Raw genomic sequence first — 22,171 nt, 5'->3', positions numbered from 1 at the left:
CTCTCACCTGCCCGCCAAATTCAAATTTAGTAAATGTCGTCTTTGAAATAAAATTCCTTTGTATCAACTGGCCTAAGGGTTATCTGGACAAGAAAAATTCAAAAAAGAAACAGTCAAAATATTTGTTTATTTTGAAATTTGTTTGAGAAATTTAATTAATTCTTAATAGGGAATTTTAATATTTAACAAAAATTTAATTGTCCTTGAACCTCTTACTGCTAAATAATTAGTTCTGATGGTATGATAGTTCTATTGCTCAACTTACCTTGTATGATCCAACTTTACCGTTCATCATTTTGAGTTTATAGATTTCTCCACTAGGTGTCTCTGGTTGATGTATAAACACGCAATGATTTTTAGGTTGAAAGGGAAATATTAAGTTAAAACATTTATTTTCTTTTCGAATCTTTTTCTTTTTTTGTCGTTTACTCTCCAACCAATTTTAAAGTTGTACACAGTATAAAACCGCATGATCAACTAAACTTTTTGGAAGTAAATAGAAAATTTTTCATCATCTCTCTACGCAAATAGAGGTGCGCCCGAGACAGTTTGTAGCTATTGCTTGACTGTGTTCAGGGTGTTACTATAAATCTAGTTTATGTAGGCTTAGGGAACTGGTTCCTAAGTTATTAAATAAGAAAAACACATTCTTACCATATGCGATAAAGAATTGTTTTAATTGGGGATTTAAAAAATAAAATAGTGTTATTTAACTCCACATATATATGTTTAAAAATCGGTATCATTTTATTCCAGACTAGGTGAAGTGCCCGGCGTTAAATAAGGTCCGGGCGTTATATTTGGTCGGGGTGAGTGTTACTTTTCCCATTTTGAAAACTGATTATTTTCATTTGTGATTTTATGCAAAAGTGACTTGCGCATTTCTTGCTTCAGAAACGATAGAGAAATGAAAATTTCAAAGGTACATCGGACATGCCACTCTATAAATGGAGAGTCACTTGAAATTACGCATGTATTCCATTTAAGTATGATTACATCGTATAGAAAAAAGATACTTTAGAATCCCACTTTTGCCCTAGACTAAAAAAGTTTTATTAATCAATACTGCCTTCAGTGCAAAAATATATTTGATATCATAATTTATAATACAATATGTATCTAATCTATCCTACGAAAATATAGATAATTTTTTAGAAACGTTTCCATCTATATTTTTCATCCCTTGAAGCTTACACCACAGTATTAAGAGGGATTGCCTGATTTTGTGCCTCCCCCCCTTGGCAACATTTTGCCCCCCCCCCTCCTTAAGAAAATTACATAAATAATTTATTATTACGCATGTAATATGGAAGTGGGTATATGATCGAATGGTTTACATAGTTAAAAAAGGTATCAATATTTTGTTTCTAAAAGGGGTTTTTACAGGGGGGGCACAATGTTGCCAAGGAGGGGGGACTAAAGTGTGCCCCCCCTAAACAAATGCTCTCGTACGCCCCTGATGCTCATGTTTGTTATAATCTAAAAATGTATGTCATAAAAATATTTCATTTTTTTACAATTCTTTTAGTTTCTAAAAGATGAGCAGAGACACCAAGTGTTGTGATTTTGCAACTCTATTAAAAATGAAACATGAAGTTCTTCCCGCATGATATCTCATATATTTTACGCATGATATTTACAAGAATTAAAATCTAGATATTCTGGCATTATACATTACTTATGATTAACACATTGCGAATATGAAAGATGCACTGGTATCTTTTATTAGAAAATTAGATAAAATCGTAATTTACGACCAAGTGCGGGTCAACGGCGGAAGTAACAATGAGTACCCTGGGCAACGCTGGGTTTCCAAGCTAGTTCTGTAAAGTATAAAAATAGAATATACTGTATAAATCAATCATATATCTGTGATAAATTTATGAAAAATATTTGTCACAAACTAAATATAAAAGACTTTAGACATGTGTTAAAACTTCAATGTGTTAAAAATCAAAATGGTTCAGAAGTATATAAATGAATTCTAAATCAACATAAAAAATACACATTGATTGAAATTACATATTATATCTATGACTATATGAAATGACTCTTAGTCATACATGATATAATTGATCCGGATGTTTTAAAACAAATCTCGATTTTTCATAGATAAGCACAATTCTTTTTTCCTTCTTCAACTCTCACTTCTATTTTTAAATTTATTAATTTGATTCTTTCTTGTTTCCGGATTTAAAATCAAACATTGTGTATCAGTTATCAATTTAACTCCCAAAACATTTAGCAGTAAAATGTCTTTTATTGATAATTTTTACTAATGATTTACAAACATTTTAATAATCATATCTTAATATGCAGGGGCGTATACAGGGGGGGGGGGGTTNNNNCCCCCCCCCCGATATATACGCCCTTAAGTTTCTATTACATAGTTTTTAATTGAATTGAAAATGTTTTGACAAATTCGACCCTTTGAAATTCAATATTCAATTTGCAATGTTTATAAATTTTGTTTGCCAAATCTATCAAAATTCTGAATGCAAAAAAAACTGTTTATAATGAGACAGTGATTGCGAAATTCAAAATAGAAGTTTTGCACCAAAAAGTAAATATTAAATCTCTATTAAATGCATAATTTATATTTAAACATTTATCAGAAAATAACAATATATACCATGTGCAATGATGGAAAATTCTGCGTTTTATCTATAGTAACAAAATTTTGGTTATTTACTAACATTTCATCTCTGCACACTCATCTTATAGTATGTGTATAGAGAAGTGTTTGATTTTGCAAATACTTTTTAAACAACGTTTCACAAAATGTAGAAGTTCTTATATTTAAGCTTATATTTACGTACATACGTATATATTCACAACTTTTTCACTTTATGTACTTAATCATGTGTACATCTACATTGTAATATAAATGCACTATAATTTGCATTCCTGGATTTTTTCAGGCTTCTCTGTATCTCCAAACGCCTCGTGAACCCTATAGGACTTATTTGAACTCCGATTTGTTAGATGAGAGAGAAGATTATCCTCTACCAGTTCAGGTTCAAACCCGGAGATCTTTGAATACAGGACGGAGACTAGTAAACCTACTCCGACGGTGATTAGAAAACCTATCATTGAGTACCATGCATAGGATATACGGTACAGGTAGAAGTACTCAGTTTCAGGGTTAAGTTCGGTTGAGTTTGAATTGGTTGGTCTCCAGGTAGGGTTGAGAGTAGCTGTAGAGCTCCAGGTAGAACTGTTCCACATCAAATCAGAATCAGGATTACTGCAGTTGGAGATACTCAGGGAGAGCTTAGGAACTGGAGGTTTAGGTCCACCAAACCCTTGGAAGGATAGAGGATAAAACATTAATACAAACGATAATAATAATAAACATAATAGTAACGATCTTTATATATAATAATAATAATAATAACAATAATATTTACCGATCCATGAGACGAATATAAGCCCTGTAAGAAGGCCGGTCACTGCCCCCGCCTGCCCCGATATCCGGGTCAGCATTCCTTTACAATATAGTGTTGATTTATTGGTGTGCTAACTTTGGAATCCAGCTTTATATAAAGAAGACATACAGGGTTACCCACAAATGATGAGACTTCAATGACGTCTTGAAACCCCTTAAACATAGCGACTGAAGATTTTGATCTTACATCTTGAATAAGTCTTTCGATATTATAATAAATTATTTGACAAAAAAAGCAAGTGTTTCAGGCAGAAGGAAACATGAAATGTTTAAATAATTACAAAACAATTTCTGTAAAGTCGTCTCTCAATTATCACCCGGATTATAGAATTAAAAGATTTCCAACAAAATCTAAATATCATATATATTTTCCCCCAATTTAGCGAGAAAAACTTGCAGTCTTCATTTTCTATTTTCATGACTAAACGTACTTGTATTGATTTTGTTGTAATTAAGTTTTATATTTAACAGTTTGTTATGATCTTTATGGCAGAAACAAATATATATTTAGGAATAATAATTGTCTTTCGACATTTTTTAAAAATTATGTATTTGCCAATTTTCATTTTTACAAATCATGATTCTGGTTCGTTTTTTTTTCATCTAACAGCCTTTTTCTAAAATTTTTAAATTTTTTTATCTTGCGATTTTAAAACGTATTTTCTTTTTTATTTTTAATTTGGATGGTTATTTATTATATCATGATAACGGTATAGAGGGTCAAGCAAGACCGAAATATATTTTCTAAAAAAGTAGAACTAACATCTATACTTTATTCAAACTATGAGGTTTGGATCTTAGTTAACACCGAATTTTTTTCATTTGATTTTTCACAATAGTACAGTTACAGACAAAAAAATGAACATAAAAAGAAGAAAATTGTGCAGTTTACACAGACCTATTTCACTTAACAAGGATTTTTCTAGTTTTCAGGGTCTGACTGTAACTGTAATGAATACCTAAAGCAAAAAGGCCGAGAAGAGGTCCACCTACTACTCCAAATATTGTCAGTGAGGCCTGAATTAGTTTTTTAAATATTTCAAATATTTACTACAGTAATGAAACAATAATAATGTAAACAACATTTATGAATTTACAATTTTTCAATTTTTTCTTCGGTTTTTGCAATTTAAGTTTAGTTACCGTTTGAAAAATGTATTATTTTAATAAGAAGAATAATGTATGAAACTATAGATTACCTGCAGTACCCCTGTTCCAAGCAGATCTGCTAAGAATGCCAGGCCAATACAGGCCAAACCATACCCCAGGGCCAACCCTTTCAGGACAAGAGTAGACTAAACCGTGAAGATGTTAATAAAAAGGTATAAATGAAAGCTACAGAATGCAATTGCCAGAAGCTTTTATTACTAATTGTTGAATTGAACATTGATTTAAAGAGTTTCAAAACTTACAGAGTGTCCCAAAAAACAAGATAATCGAGAGACGACTTGAAGGTTGTCTACTTTGATATTTGATATCTACCTAATGACTTGAGTGTTGCACAACAAATAAATTGGACGTTTAGATAATTTAGAGGTTTTTGATAAGTTAGTTGATAGATTTTGTTTGCTTCATCTCATTATGAAGGCACAAGAAATGCCAGGAATAGGGGTATTTAAAAAATGTTTTTTCGAGAGTAATAAAAAATGTACTGTAGAATGAATGCCGCAAATTATTTCAAAGATGAAAGACGACCTGGCAGTCGTCTTTCAACTTTCATGTTTAATAAGACACCCTGTATAAAAAACAGTCCATTTTAGTAAAAACATGTAATGTACATACTCACTCTGTTCTCAGGTACAGTACAACAGGGTTTAATATAGTCCTCTAGAGTAACAGCTGCTAGAGAGTTTATTGCTGATGATACAGTTGATAATGATCCAGAGAATATACCTCCTACAGCCAATCCTGCTAGTCCAGGAATCTATAATAGAGAGTTTATTGCTGATGATACAGTTGATAAAGATCCAGAGAATATACCTCCTACAGCCAACCCTGCTAGTTCAGGAATCTATAATAGAGAGTTTATTGCTGATGATATACAGTGAAACGAATATATCGGATGAATTTATCAAATGTCGGCTTGACAATTTTTCAATGAGTTTTATACTATATTACGTAAATTTCAGTATTTGCGAAAATAAATAAATAGTCATGAATATGCGGGAACAGTTTTAAAGAGTTTCATTTAATTAAAAAACTAAAGATCTGCAACATTCCATTTTCAGAAAGTGAAGAATACGACATTTGATGAATTCTTTCGATGTATTCGTTATTAAGGGTTTCACTGTAGTTGATAAAGATCCAGTGAATATTCCTCCTACAGCTAACCCTGCTAGTCCAGGGATCTACAATAGACAATTTATGATTAAAATTGGTGCGGTTTACTTTTTATAGTACATTTTGCATTTTAGAAACACTAAAATAGATTTTTAAGAAAATCCAAGGCTCAAATATTGTTCCATATGCATTTGATGTTATGATCAAAATTTTCTTCACGACAGTATTTAAGATTCAAACAACCCAAAATTAAGACCTTTTGTGAACATTTATTTACTGATTAATAAACAACTTTATTGAAAATCTGTTGGATTTAAACATGAAAAATATGATGGCTAAAATACACTTGTTAACCATTAACTTTAAGACTCCGGATAATGTCGTCTTCAACGTAAAATTTCCTCTCGGAGACAGGCCAAACCAAATTATTTCAGCCCGCATATTCTTTGTTCTTTGTCCCACAGAACTTCAACCATTTTCGTTATTGTGAAATCATTAAAGTTAAGCAAGAATATTTTCATAAGAAGCATTAGTGAATTTCGTTAAATATTTAACTGTAATTTTTCAGAAGTTAAAAAAACGTATTTCAATACTGATCAACAATAAGCCACCCCCGACCATCCCTAAATAATTCGTAAGATTTTTTCTACTATTAACATTCATTATAACATTGTACAAGTAACCATGACCTATAATTTATGTTATTTTTTAGGAAATAAAGATTTTGTTATCGAATTTCTGAGACGGGGTTACTCTGTTGTGTGTATTTGTGCGGCCTATCGGGAAAGAATTGTCCGGGGAAAATAAACATCCCCCACCAGAATCCTAACTGGCCTATTATCCTGATTTGTCTAGCGTGTTGCTGTTTTCCGTCAACAACACTATTTGAATAAATCTAAACTTTAATCTTAATCTTAATCATTTTCAGAGATATATAAGTCATATTTGTATATAAATAAAAGATTAAAACAAAAACTTTTTTCATTTTGCTTTATACTGGTTTTGAAGAAAGTACACCGAAGTACCGAAAATAAATATATCTTTATTATAAAATTTTAATTTAAAAAAATCAATTCTTTTAAATATTCCAAAGTTATTAGTGTTGTTAAGAATTTTAATTGAATTTTACCTGGGCTAGTTGGTCGAGAATAAATATTGGAAACAGCTGATCAGATTTTTGTATTCTACCTGCGCCCAGCTAATTTTAGTTTTCGGTCAACGTGGCAACAAAAACATAGTTCCGGTCTACGTAAGGTAAAGATAATTTTTGGATTTTCAAATTAAAATGAAAAATCTTCATGAAAAGTTAATTTTTTAATAATGTTCGGGAGTCTTTATGATTTATAATTTATTTTACTAAAGATTTAATTGATTGGATTCTAAATATTCATAATATTCTATATTGATTAGCTTTCCTTCTAGAAAAGGATCACAGTCTTTGTACGTAAAGAAAATACAGAGGCCTGCAAAACTTGTGAGAAGAGACAGACACATCAATATAGGCACCTTAAAAAATATATCAATAAAGGGTACTCTGATGCGAGTAAAAGAATCAGTTGAAATACCTTAGGAATCCCCATAAAGGTCTAATAAACGACAAATGTCAAATACACAAAATTTACTGTAAACCGCTTTTTTGACTGATTATTTAACAAAAAGAATTTAACATTCTGGTCCTAATAAAACGACTTTGAGCATATTAGTTGTGCTTCTAAATAAAAATAATGATGGTAATATGTATATTTTTTATTGGATTAACAATCTCTATCTTTTGGAGCCATCTTATCTCTAACCTGGATCCAAAGAGCTGCTTGAGCTTGAGCTAGGGTCGGAAGGGTCATCAAACGTTGAACCTGAGCCTGTAAAATTGATGTTAAAAAATTAGATTATTTAAAAAAAAAATTTTTTTCTGTAAATAAAAAATACCTGATTGACAGCGTACAATGAGCAATATACAAAGCAGCCTCCAAAGACCTAAAAAAAAAGAATAAAGAGTAAATAAACATGAAACTATGTAATTTGTGTAATTAATAACATGTTTATCATGCTTTGCACAGTGTAACTAGACAGTTTATGTCAAACTGTAGTTATCTGGAAAAGGCTGTATTTCATTTCTATCTTGTTTTTTGGACATCTTGTAACTGTGTCAACTGTCCATTCATAAAAAGCATGAGCAACTAATGTATATTAGGACATTGTGATCGTCTGTGCAGTCAAAACAGTATGTCTAGACCTGTATTAAGTGTGCTACTCCTAAAACGGCTCTCGGATTTGTATCAATCCAGGTACAACTCAATCAGAAGCTCAAAGTTCACATGAATACCATAATCAATATCAATCTTAATACGTCTCAGTCTGTATTCTCAGGTATCTGTCCCACAGATAAAACTTAATCAGGAACTCAAGGTTCACACAAATACCATAGTCAAGATCAATCCGGATACGGATCTGGCTGTATTCTCAGGTATCTGTCCTTACAGATACCATCAATTTAAATTCCAATCTATATTTATCTGTCAAAAAAGTGATTCAGGATGCTTCTCGTTCACTAACCAAGAAACAATTACTCTTACACTGCAATTAAAGCATAGTATTATTGCAACTGAAGTTTACTTTGATATCTATGTTACAGGTTAAGTTAATAAACGTAATTACAATTTGCGTCATTATATACAATAGCGTAGTTAGGCTAATTACAATACAGAATGATGTAGCTATTTTCAGACGTAGCTAGGTTAGATTAATTGCAATATAAGTTTTATGTAATTATTTACAAGTGCATTTAGATTTTTACAGACAATTTATTGAGTGATTTATCTGGGTGTAACTCTAGGCTTTGCTACGGTATTTATTACGGTTGAAAAATAGGGTTATCTTTCCCTAATTTTCTACATTCTTAGCAACTCCGCATCTTCATATAGTTCATTCTTGGTTTCTTTTGTAACTTGAGTACATTACTTCCTGGGTATACACTGTTATAGACCTCATTTGGAACCTGATGACAGGCCTCTTTTGATTTAATGTAGCATTTCTGTCTAGGAACTAATTTAGACATCTGTTCTGAAACATCACAGCAGGATTCATGCATACAGAAACATTGACAGAATTGCATTATGTCTGTATATTTGACACCCTGTACCTGTGTCCATACCGTATGTCGGTATATTTAGGACATCCTGTACCTGTGTCCAAGACTGTATGTCTGTTTATTTAGGACACCCTGTACATGTGTCCAGACCGTATGTCGGTATATTTAGGACACCCTGTACCTGTGTCCAGACTGTATGTCTAACTGTAGGATCTGGGGATATCTCTAGAAACTGAATCCTGTCTCTATCCACTGCTGTCTCCCAAACCTTGAATACAGAGTGCCCCAATAAACATGGGAATCGAGTGAAGAATAGCAAATCGTCTTTGTTAAGAAGTTGCAGATGTCAAATGTCATAATGTGATTATGTATGCTAGAATTTATTTTAGGAAAACGGTAAAAGGCTGTAATGTTGTTAATGTACCCAGCTGGCAAAATGGTGCAAAAGAGAGCCATTTAAGCGTCATTTTTGTCAATTTAATGTAAATATTGCGTCTAGATTTTAACTCTTTTAGACTTTTTGCATCATCAGAGACATAAATTTGCATACTGTCCTTTAATCATAGGCAGCTTTAACTACGTCTAGTTTGCATAGTCGTTAGGCCAATTGCGCAATTATTAAACTGTTTCCATTCTTTAAGTAATGCGGTTTCTTACAGAAGAAAAGAGATTGAGTTTAGAGTAAATTAAGGTTACAAAAGATATTTAAAACTTTCCGATAGAAAATTCAGCGCATTTTCTTAGTAAAATTATTTATTTTAAAAAAGTAAAATTAAGATTTAAACCCAAATCTTGATTTCCAAATTGTAAACTTTTAGTAAACAAAAATTTTAAAGTTTACAGTGAATATTAAGAGGTACGCCTAGCGGTGAAAAACTGAACTTGGTACTGTGTGGCTTCAGTCTCTTTCAAACCACACCCCCTTCCCCCCCCAATCCTACAGAACTCCCGGCTTCCTATGCTACATATTACATATACAATATGGCTGCACACACACCTTTACAGACACTCAATTCTTAAATTTTTAAAACACTCAAAACATACTCGTAAAAAGAGCGCAATTTTTACGCAATTTTAATGTTAATAAAGAAAACTATATTATTTTTTTTAAACCGATGTTTTAAATTTTTTTGGATAATGCAATAATGTCTTTTCTGACATTTTAGATATTTCACAAATAATTTAGATTTAGAGTTTTAGGCGATTACGCAAATTGAGCGCATTTTTACGCAATTTGTACGCCTGAAAAAAATCCATATCTCCACAAAATCATGATATTTTTACTTAGACCTGAGTTATAAAATATTTTCTTTTAAAAATTAGATATTTACACTAATCTAAAATCTAGAGTTACGCAAATTTGCGCTGTAATTGCGGCATTGGAGCCAAAATTATATGCATTTACGCTGCTTACGCAATTTTGATAGCTAGTAATGTCTTTGCAAGATGTACAGTGAAGACCAGTTTCCTTTGTTTTAATAAAAGAATTTATTCTTTTATTGCGTAAAACCGTATGCAATCAAAATATAAAAAAGTTTTAAACCAGATAAAAATCTTACGGATTACAGCTTTCTTAGCAGGTTTCACTATACTAAATCAAAACCATTTAAAAAGACGATCTCGAAATCGTCGCTAAATTTCCATGTTTATTGGGACGCCCTGTATAAAAGAGAATCGTCTCTGGGCCAAAAAGGGAAGGGGGGTGAAGAATATGGGGGGAAAATGGAGGGGTCTGATATCGGGTTTCAACATATTTTAAAAAAATTCCTTTTTAAAATTTTGTAGCGTCGAAATCAACGCATTCGACGGGGTCTGCGTAAAATCTACGCTATCTGGTCTAGTCGGGTAATGAGCAAAATATATAAGTTCAAAGGAGCAAAAAATAGTTCATAAATTAGCAAAAACATAGTTCAAATGAGCAAAAAATAATACAAAATGAGCAAAATAATTGTTTAAATAAGCCAAAAAAAAAGTTAAAATGAGGCAAAAATAGTTCAATTGAGCTAAAAATGTACAAAATTGAGAGGAAGGGGGGTGGGTCCAAAAATCGTATACTAGGACGATCCCAATTATAGTTCAAATGAGCAAAAAAATAATTTAAATGAGGCAAAAAAAAATTAAAATGAGGCAAAAATAGTTCAATTGAGCTAATAGTTAAAATTAGCAAATTAAAATGAGCAAAAAAATATGGTTCAAATGAATAATAATCATATGGTAGGGCGGGCCGCGTCAGTTGTTCTATTTCATACTCCTTGGCTTCTGGTAAATATTAGTAATCTATATGTACCTCTAATACAGAATGTTTAAGACAGGTTGAGAAAATGACCGTTAGCACAGCTGAGAACATCAGTAAGGACTAAAAACATTTAAATTAAAATGTATTGGTTTTCTTTATTATGAAATTATTATTATAATTTCATAACATATTGACGCGGAAAAAACAGGTCCCCTGAAAAGGACATTGAATTTCGTTATAATTTCACGTAAAAAAAGTGAATTTTAAATTTTTAGAATAATGATTTGACTTATCAGAAATATCTCCAAATTGATTTATCAGATATATCTCCAAAGAACAATTTTTAAGAAAATCTTCTTCTAGAGGAACTAGAACATTCCACGAAATTTTTTGTGAAAATCCGCGAATTATTTTTGTTTTGTTTTACGATGTACACAAAGAGAACATGTTCACAATTAATTTAGAAGATGGGCGCGAAGCGCCCTCTAAGGCTAGTATATATAAATTTAGCTTGTCATGTCTGTATGTTTGCATCCAATAAACGTCAAAACGGCTGAACCGATCGGGCCGAAATTTTGTGTGGGACCTCACGTGACCCCAGGGAAGGTTTATGAATGATCAAAATTTTAAAAGTTTGTATTTAACAATTTTTTATTTTTGTAAAATTTTGAAAATGCGCGAAAATTTTTTTTTTATGAAATCAGTTAACTTTTTTGTTTTTGTTTTATACTGTACAAAGAGAAGATGCTCAAAGATAAAGCTACAATTAAAAGTTGAAATAGAAGATGGGCGCGAAGCGCCCTTAAAGCCTATTTTTATACAATTAAAAACAATGTCAATATTTTTTTCCCGTCTCTTTTATAAGAAAAAACTTACAAATAATGTTATATTTTGTAATGTTATTTTTCCTTCTTTTAAGTGACCCTAAATTTGAAAAAAATGTTATGCTCAATATACAACGGTTTCATTAAAATTTCATTATAATGGGTGATTTGTGGATGTTTGCTACACAGACGGCCATTAACAGAATTCCACATACCACTGTATATATGACTTGAAATTAGGTCTAGAGTACTGTGGAGTAATCAGAAGGAAATCATAAAAATTATGCGAAATTATTGCTACGGCTTTGTGACCTTGTAGCTTCTCTAGTTTAAATTTAATGCACAAATAAAAGAGATGCAAATTTATTTGTTTACATATTAGAAAAAAACAAAACATTTTGTCCTTCTCAATAATCAGTAGCTCTTCAATAAGATGAGTTATGATTGAAAACATATAAGATTTCAATCTTACGTGCAATTTTCTTTTGTTTCTTTAAATATTATTTTAATTTGTAAAAAAGAACCTGGAAAAGATCTGTCATTAGTACAGCTTTCATCCCTCCAACAGTAGAGTAGAAAGTACAAACCAACCCGACTCCAATCACAGACCCTTCAAAACTATAACAAAAAATTGATCCGGCGGAATTATAATTTTTTACTTTTTAAACCTCATCTTAAATAAAAGGATTATGATGGAAAGGGAATTGCATAGATTTCGACAAAAGTTTTGGGAAGATAAAAGTCAAAGAGGAGATCACTGCTCCCTCTTTTTAAAAAAATCTTTTTATGATACTATATATATATATAATTCCTTAGAAATTACGTTTTTTTTTATTTCAAGGTTGCCCTGAAATATACAGGACAGCAATTTATACGTTAAACTCATATGTTCCTTGGCATTTTATCTTAAATAGGTTGAGAATATAGATTGTGTAAAATGAAGTGCTATGCATTTATTTATAAGTTTTTTCATTGAGAGTTTTAGTACTGCATGTAACGGTATATAAAACTGTTGATAAAAATTTATGATTTTGTTTCCGTAAAAACATATGTTTGCAGTACCTAATTCTTAGAATTTTTATTTTAAAATCAAGAAATATTTTAACATTTTCTAATTATGATCCAAAATAAAATCTATTTCTTTATGCATTTTTACAGATATTTACTTGAATGCATATTGCATAAATCAGCGAAAAATAATTTTTGACGAAAATTCATGAATTTACATCGTTCAAAATAACTAAAGCCATGCATAGTTTAATAAGTTCTGTTTCTCATGACTCATTTAAAGCTAAAAACAAGGATTTTTTCAAAACACTTTTTTGATTTGGACTTTATTGAATTTTAATCTATTTAATCTTGAGATTTGAATTCAGAACTTATGTGTTGTGAACCACGGGATTAAAAATTGATCTCCATCCTACCATAATAACCAGAAAACTCTGAAATAGGAAGGCGACTTTGTAGTATTTGTTGTTGTTACAAAGCAAATAGTTTTACTAATTTACTAATTAAGTGAAATGGGTCTGTTTACATTGTACAATTGCCTTGTCCCATGCTGATCGAACTATTAAATGTCATATTTAGAGTCTAAAAGTCGTCTTCCTATTTCAGAATTTTCTGGTTATCACTACATTTACTATGTAGAATTACGGATGAATTAGCTCCGCTTTGATATTCTGTGGTGGTCATATTCTGCAGGTATAACTTTAATTGATATAGATCAAGCATCTTTAAATCTTTAAATTTAAAAGTGTCCAAATTGGATATTGAGCTCAAGCCTTCAAGATTAACGATATTCAAACAAAAGTTCCAACCTTTGGTCAATTAAGATTTACCTAAGCCCAGTAACAGCAGAGAGGGCTAGTGAAGGTGCGTACAGTACAATTCCCATGTACAAGAACATTTGTACAGAGAAGGCAAGAGACGCCGTTATCCGAGCAATTTTTCCAAATCTATCTTCTAGGTATCTAAAAATTACTAAATAATGAATTTTTCTTTTTGAGTGTCCAGTCCCTTTAACAATATTTACTTACTTGTATACACTGGGGGATTTGAGGTTATAAAATACAGGTAGAAAAATGTACGCTGCTACAGGTGTACTGAGTACATAAGCCAGATTAATACACACAAACTGGGTTCCATAACTGTAGTTCTCCTAAATTAAGTACATTTAAAAGTCAGCTGAATTGTAAAGGAATTGACGGTGAAAACATGTGATAAATCAGACTTATTTTAATTGACCTAACAGAGTTTTAACAGTATACACCATCGGGATGCAGATAGATATAGTTATTAGAAAGCCATAGTTTGCGGCAAAAACTCAGTTTCTTTGTGTTTAGAGTATTTATCTTGCTAACTTATTTTGATTCTAAAACCAATCGATAAAACTTCCGATCTATTGATTTCTTTTTACATCAGAACCTAAAATATAATAAGATGATTTCGTTAAAAATTTAAACTATAATAAAATGTAACTCAATTTGATATTGTTTAACACCTGACTTTCAGAAATAGAAATTGTTAAAATCTGAAAAAATTACCATTTATAAAAAATACCGGATTTAAATATGAGATATGTAAACGCCTTTCTACGTCAACAAACATGTTAATGTCACTGTGTATCTATTTATTTAATTAGTCTGAAACACAGAAATAGTAATTTAATGTCAAAAAAACTAAAAAACTTAATCCGTAAATACAAAGTTTGTTTTAACTATGTTAGTACAATCTTAAATGTAATTTATTTAAAAATGTTATAATCTTATAATAGTATGTTAAAAAAAACTGTAAATATTTATTAGACTCGGAGATATAAATATTTAGATTAAAAAAACATCTTGCTAAAGTGAAACTAGTACAACAAATTTTAACTCAAAATTTTATGTTGTTTTGCTGCACTTTGTTGACTACAAAATCTGCAGTTAAGATATAAATTTTGTGAAATAGCTATTTTGGGGATTTGGGGAGATAAAACATTTAAATCATGGAGAAATTGCGGTGAAAAAATTTTTATAATTTAATTTCACGCCAGATCGTCAAAAAGTGATGGTTGCACATTTTGTAGTGTTTCGGTGAAGTTCTAAATTTCTACCTGAGTAACCCCTAGCAGTGTAATAGCTGACATAAAGCTTGCCATGAGTGAGAATGCAACAGGTAGAACTGACATATTCCCGTCAGCCAATAAATACTCAGAACTAGTCTTCTGTTGACCTCCAGTAAATCGGTAAAATAATCCTGAAATATTTTTTCTTTTCTTTTTTTCTTTTTGTTTTTAACTAAATTTTACCCCCTAAAGCCAAAATTAAATCGGATATAAGATTTATTTTAGAAATTATTCATTCCATTTGAACCATTTAATATTCAGGGATGATGATGCTAACATAACTTTAATTAATCTTTATTGGCAAGTTTCACTCTCGAAAAAAAAACTTAGATTTTAAAAAAAGTTTCGATATATTTTCATATCCTCATCAGTCCTAGAGAAAATGATCCAATTTAATACCACAGTCAAATGAAAAATTGTAACATTAAAAGATGCAATATATTGAACTAAAAACCTAACTAATTTTGTTTATCAACATCTCAACGTTTTAAACTAACAACTTCAGGCTTACAACAATTACAGTTTCCACCAAACAAAAACTTTCGCGAAAAAATACGAACATTTTCTTTCGTAATTCGCAAAATTTCTCATTTTTTTCTCAAAATTTTTGTGTTTTTTTATTTCGCGAAATATCGCATTTGTTTTTTAGAGAAGTTTTTGCGAAAACGATTTCCCTTTTTCGCTGGAAACCCTATTTGCAATTTTCGTTTACTACTCAGAAAGTTTTGAAGTATTTTTGTTCTTTCAGATTGTCCTTACCTATTAGAGAGGAGACTATCATAATTGCCGCGAGGACAATATAATCCGCCACGCCGAATTGAGGATCTGCCATCTTGTTTTTAAATCAGCTGTTTCTCTATTGGTTGATTATAGAGTACAGTGTTCACTGCAACGTACTGCTCAGTTTTATCATAAATTCATTCTATCGGCAGGATAGTTTGTTTGGTTTGCATTTATGAGCAATTTATTTTAACATCAGGATGTCTGAAATAAAGTAACATCTTAACAGAACGTAACTTTATGCAGATTTTATATTTGTTGTTTGTTTAAAAAAGTGCAACCACAAGAACTTTTGTGAATTTTGCGAGATAATTTAATTCTCTTCGATATTCCGCGCCGTGGTCATCCCCTGCAAGATATAACTTTTATTGCGAGATCAAGCATTTATTCTCAAATGGATATCGAGATCAAGCATTCAAGACAAATAAGCTTCACAGAAAGTAAACCTTTGTAATTTTATTAAGCCTGCGAATGAGGGTCAAAAAAGTTAAGATTAAATATGTTAAAAATGTTGATGCATATTTATAAGGTTTTATTTGCTAATTTGATGACTTTCAAGTTTTTAGCTCTGTTTTTGCTGTGGTTTTTAAAGTTTAACATTTTGTTCGTAATATTAATATCGAACTCATTGAAAGCATAAATAGCACAAAAATAAATACATTTAAACCCTCATTTGTTTTAGTTATTACTTTTATAAATCTTTGAATAAATTTGAGTCAAAAAATGTATTTTTTGGAAGAAGGTATTCAATAAGAAGTAAAAGCATTTACAAAAAAATCTTTAATCTTTAAAGTGTCGTAAAGCCTCGGCCTTTAATTTAACCCCACCCCCCTAACTCGCTTTTACTAGTGCAATAGGTATATTAGGGGGTATAATACATTATAATACATTATACATTTCAGAACTCTAATGCAATTGTTTGTAATTGTATTGCCATAGCAATTTTTTTTGATTTTTTGCTTGCTACCTTTAGATCATTGCACGTGTTCTCACTTTGATTCTAAAGTGGTATTGTTCACACACTGTATGATGTATTTATATATATATATATAAGATTTTCAGTGTCTTTGTTATTGTACTTTACTTGCTTTACACTAACTGATACATAATAAAACAAATTAAACAAGGTGATAATAAATCACAGACAAGATAAGTGCATTGTTATCATTCTCATTATTTTTCGATTATGTATACAGGAACTTTACAAGTTTAAGTAAATTTCAAATAATTTTTTATCACGAAAAAATATTTTTTGCCTTAAAGTTATTACTTTTTTCTTTTATTATAAAAGATAAATTGCATTCATACTTTAATGGCTCTCCTGGCCCTTTTTAACCCTTTCTGATTAATATTCACCCCCCCCCCCCCTCCCCATTCCTCCCCTTTGCAACCTATCCTAACCTATAAATTTATATGCTAATCAAGCATGTCTTCCTCTATATTATATACTCTGCATTGTGTAATTTTAAAGTTTATAAATTATGCAAAATTAATGCAAAGCACGCTGCCTGACTTTACAAGAAAGACACGCTAAACTAAAACAAATTCCACGGAAGATTAAAATCTATAGTTTCCAATGATAGCTTCTCTGATTAAAAAACTATTGAGAAGAACAAAAATGTTTTGAATTTCTGATACTTGTAAAAATCAGAACTAGAGGAGCTAGGAGGCCACAAAATCGTCACACTACTGTCGCATACATTTTACCTTCTCCTGCTATCTGGTTTAAAGTGTAGACTCTCTGAAAAATGTTTCTGCATGATTATTTCGCTTATTTTCTATACTGAGCTTACAATGCACTCCATCAAACAAATTTAAACTACACCATTTATATATGTATTTATATCTTTGTGTGTGAATAAACCTTTATAACATAATATTCCTTTTTCTAGTGATGATGTTCGCTTTTTAACTATATTTTAACAGCAACTATTTTTTCCATTTTATTAAAACATCTAAAGATTTATCTGTTTTAATTTTAGATTTTTAAAAAATTATTAATCAAAATTATTTTATTCTGGCCGGTCATAAACCTTCCCTGGAGTCATGTGAATTATCAAATAGTTTGGGCCGAATTGTTAGCTGTTTTCATGTTTATTGTATACAAACACTGAAACAGACAGAAAAACCAACATTTAAGACAAACATATATTAAGATAAACTTTATTTCAACTTTTATTGTCATTTTAGTTCCTTTTTTAAAAACCTAAAATATTTTAAACATTTTTGAATCCTGAGTGACCTATAAAATTGTGAAAGATCATAGACAAAATTTTGGACGATCGTTTTAGCCGTTTTGATGTTTACTGGGCCCTCTCCCGCCGACAAATAAACAAGTAAGAAATATAAATATAAATATTGGTTTGTTGATGTAAGATTTACAGCTCATGACTTTAATGACTTTAATGAACGCACTCCAGTTAAAATCCTGTTATCAATACATTTGAAAAATCGCCTCAAATTTAGAAGAAGGAATTCGGGAGAGCCATGGAAATGCTCTTAGCTTGGTTTTGAGATTCAAAGTTGAGTGGGTCGACTTTAATAGCGAAAATTTAGTATTTAGTATATATAAAAAATAGTAATCTCTGTTTGTTTGTATGTCCGATCATAACTAATTAACCCCTCGACCGATTTGCCTCAAATTTTGTTTGAGGAACTCAGTAGAACCATGAGTTCTGAGCTTGGTTTTAATAACTAAAGTTGAGTTATAGCAAAAGTTTAGTTTCCAGGTAAAACTGGGTTCCCAAGCTAGTATTTCAATAAAAAGAAACCCTTTCAATGCTAAGGCTTTCATGCATGGTGCTCAAATTGTGAAAAGTTAGTCCAAACCAAATCAAATCAGAGTTTTAGGGACTCCATACATTTCAAACCCAAAGTGAACTTACTAAATCAAGAATTATATATGGCCTTACATTTTGTGATAGATATAGTTACTGTTAATTGCGTATTCTCTTTTTTAACCTTGTTTGTATGATCTTTGTTTAACCTTTTATTTATACTTCGATAACCGATATTGATTTTTTTACTTACATTTTCAGAAAACCCTCATCTGCCAAATAACCAGACACAGCTTCTACCCAATAGGAAATAAGTAGTTTGGTTTTCAAATTTAAACAGTGTAAACTAACAAAAAAAATATTTTATTAAACTATTATGTCCTTCATCATTCTTACTCACTCATCGTAAATTTCATAATGAACGTGCTATAAAGTAATCATCGTGTTATATAGTTAAGTTAGCTGTACATTATAGGCAAGCACGTGTACTATTAAGTTTTATTTGGTTCCCGGATTTTCTCCAAAAAAATTGGAATACTTCAAAACATTTTTTCAATTGAAATGAAATAAAATTGAAAATAACTTTATATTTTGACTTATGCTTTGTTTCAAAGCTTTTTAAATCTAGAAATAGCTATTGAAAGTACACAAGTACACAAACGTTTCATAAAATTACCTATAACACTCTAAGTCTGGCACGACGTGCTATAAAGTTTTTGGACTTAAATTTTCTCTATATTTTCTCGCCTTTTTAGATTATATTTTGTCTCTCGCTAAAGCTTGGGACAAAATTAAATCTAAAAAGGCTTGAACCTTCTCGATAAAGAGAAAATTTCTGTCCAAAAACTTTATAACACTGCGAACCAAAATAATAGTGTTATAAATAGTTAAATTTAACTGAATTTCGATGTTTCTATAAAAAAGTTAATTTCTGAACTTGACCATCTTGTTGATTTAAAATTATGCTTAATTTTCGTAACACTAGACGCATTTCAATCACCTTGTTTCTTCAAATAAACAAAAATTACATATGACATGTTTACTTAATCTTTTATAACATAAAAATTAAAATTCAGTGTATGCTCAAAAATTATAACAGTATCAAGGTGGAACTAACCAAAGTACAAAAATACTCTTTGAATACTCCCAAAGTAAAACACTAATCTTGTACTAATCCCAAATTTAAAAACTTCTCTAGAAGTAATCCCAAAGGAAAACACTAACCTTTAAGTACTCCCAAAGTACAAAGATACCCTTAAAGTGAAAACTATCCTTAAGAAGTATATAGTTGCTACCCTTTTAGTACTCCTAAAGAACGACGTTACCCAAATAGTACTCACAAAGCACAACACCACTCTTTAAGTACTCCCAAAGTACAAAGATACCCTTAAAGTGAAAACTATCCTTAATAAGTATATAGTTGCTACCCTTTTAGTACTTCTAAAAAACGACGTTACCCAAATAGTACTCCCAAAGCACAACACCACTCTTTAAGTACTCCCAAAGTACAAAGATACCCTTAAAGTGAAAACTATCCTTAAGAAGTATATAGTTGCTACCCTTTTAGTACTCCTAAAGTACGAAGTTACCCAAATAGTACTCCCAAAGCACAACACCACTGTTTGAGTACTCCCAAAGTACAAAGCTACCTCGAAATTGCAAACTATCCTTAAGAAGAATATACTCATGAAGTACAACACACCTCTACAAATATGCTCTCTAAGTTGTTCCAAAAATGCTGAGCTTAAAAAGTACATTTAAAGTAAGCCTTTCCCCTTAAAGTACCCCAGAGGAATTCTATCCCCCCCCCCCCCTCCCCCTCAAAAGCACTGACTGTTGGGTGCAAAACAAAATCTATAGAAGTCACGAGGTCGCAAAGTTGCACTGATAATACCGTATGAAATGAACAGCGTCCCTATGTAGAGACTGGAATGTGGTCCATCTCTCCAAAAGTAATTTAAAGTTCTGCAATACTTTTTAATAGTTCTGAACCTCTCAAAAAGTAATCCATTTTTCCCAAGTACTCCAATAGAACTAATTTTTGTCTTATGTACTCCGTTCCTCCCGGAGTAATATACCTGACTGTGGAGTTTTGAATAAAAACTCTCTCAGCTGACTCCTCTACTCTCAACCAGACTGCGTGATTGCTTTCTTTTACTTTCCCCGGGATATATTAGATTATTGTATATACTCATATATTAGACATATAGATTACACAGATAGTAAATATTAGATTATTGTATATATTCATTTATTAGACATATAGATTACACAGATAGTAAATATTAGATTATTGTATATATTCATATATTAGACATATAGATTACACAGATAGTAAATATTAGATTATTGTATATATTCATATATCAGACATATAGATTAAACACAGATAGTAAATATTAGATTATTGTATATATTCATATATCAAACATATAGATTAAACACAGATAGTAAATATTAGATTATTGTATATATTCATATATTAGACATATAGATTACACAGATATATTAGTATTAATATTAGATTATTCTTAACATATTTGCATATACCCAAAAATGTTAAGACTGTAAAGACGACCAGAAACCCTTAGAATATGACGATTTAAAGGTTGAATTAATTCTTCCGTCTTAAATATGTATTTCAATGGCTTATTTAATGAATTACAAAGAACGAAACAAGTTTACAGTTGCAGGGAATCATGAATTTAAAGAATTAGACAGTCACAATTCCGTACAGTCGTCTCGGTATTGAATGCATAGATTACCCCTACATAGATAATAAATATAAGATTATTCTTCATATTTTCAAATCTTAGACACAGATTATACAAATATTTAAGAGTCTAAACTATTCTTTATATTTTCCTACTTATCTTAGACACAGATTATACAGATAGTCAATATTAAATTATTCTTTATTATATTTGTATATAAGACGCAGAGTACATAGATTATAAATATTAGATTATTGTTCATTTATTTATATATCAGACACAGATTTCACAGATTGTAAATATTAGATTATTCTCCATATATTTATTTGTATATTGGACACTGATTACATATTTGCCTTTGTACATGTAATAGAAATAGAGGCAGATTTTTTTACTGTTCATTCCTGTCTACCTTTTAACCTTTTAACCATGAAAACCATGCTTTTCTTGTTCTATCTATTCAATCTATGATTGGACTAATGGACTTGATTGGAATTATTTATATATGCGCAAAACAAGGCGTTTCAAAATTTCTAGCTCAATTCCAAATAAAACAGCTCTAGTTTATCAGAATTCAAGGGTTGCCTAAAAGAGATCAAATTTGAACGTTAACCTAAAACTCTGCTAAACTCTGTTAGTATAACGATTGAGATGTTTCATTCGGCTTGACATTCAACAATCGTTTATAAGGGCTGTAGAGTGTAGAAGTAATTTTAAAAGGGACGTGTCCGATTAACAACTGTACCCTTTAAACCTTAATCTAAAAACAATGATTAAAAGATATCATTGTTTTTCTATCTTTAAACATGTTAAATTCCGTATCTTTCTTTAAATCCGCAGTAAGAAATTTATATAATAAAACAAGACATTCAAGTTTATATATGTCACCGGCCAAACGACTGGACCGATTGGGCTGAA

The 22,171-nt window shown here is 30.7% G+C and overlaps 1 protein-coding gene across 3 annotated transcripts; it reads right to left on the bottom strand.

The window, feature by feature from the left end:
- Positions 1-2,793: 2,793 nt before the first annotated feature.
- LOC111711587 (putative sodium-dependent multivitamin transporter) lies at positions 2,794-20,595 on the bottom strand. Of its 3 annotated transcripts, XM_023485974.1 has the most exons (17): positions 20,434-20,595; positions 15,742-16,111; positions 14,971-15,113; positions 13,913-14,034; positions 13,715-13,846; positions 12,401-12,494; positions 11,104-11,172; positions 8,998-9,084; positions 7,655-7,702; positions 7,522-7,587; positions 7,144-7,234; positions 6,858-6,916; positions 5,235-5,372; positions 4,648-4,743; positions 4,408-4,465; positions 3,411-3,488; positions 2,794-3,305 (listed from the first exon to the last, which is right to left on the bottom strand). In XM_023485974.1, the coding sequence occupies exons 2-17, from the start codon at positions 15,812-15,814 to the stop codon at positions 2,893-2,895; spliced, it is 1,767 nt and encodes a 588-aa protein (XP_023341742.1). In that variant the 5' UTR covers positions 15,815-16,111; positions 20,434-20,595; the 3' UTR covers positions 2,794-2,892. The 3 variants fall into 3 exon arrangements, with proteins under 3 accessions (XP_023341742.1, XP_023341741.1, XP_023341743.1); XM_023485973.1 differs by lacking the exon at positions 20,434-20,595 and having other exon boundaries at positions 15,742-16,319; XM_023485975.1 differs by lacking the exons at positions 8,998-9,084; positions 20,434-20,595 and having other exon boundaries at positions 15,742-16,321.
- Between the last annotated feature and the right edge of the window lie 1,576 nt (positions 20,596-22,171).

Source organism: Eurytemora carolleeae, unplaced genomic scaffold (genome assembly GCF_000591075.1).
Source record: "Eurytemora carolleeae unplaced genomic scaffold, Eaff_2.0 scaffold184, whole genome shotgun sequence".
NCBI lineage: Eukaryota > Metazoa > Arthropoda > Copepoda > Calanoida > Temoridae > Eurytemora > Eurytemora carolleeae.
Note: the sequence above shows the minus strand (reverse complement) of the source record. Positions and strands in the feature narration are given on the sequence as shown.

Coding starts and splice junctions, on each gene's coding strand:
- LOC111711587 (XM_023485974.1), bottom strand. CDS start 15,814: ATGGCAGATCCTCAATTCGGCGTGGCGGATTATATTGTCCTCGCGGCA. Junction 11,173..12,400: donor TAATGACAGATCTTTTCCAG/GTTCTTTTTTAC, acceptor AAATGTTTTTAG/TCCTTACTGATGTTCTCAGC. Junction 7,235..7,521: donor AAGCAGCTCTTTGGATCCAG/GTTAGAGATAAG, acceptor ATATTTTTTAAG/GTGCCTATATTGATGTGTCT.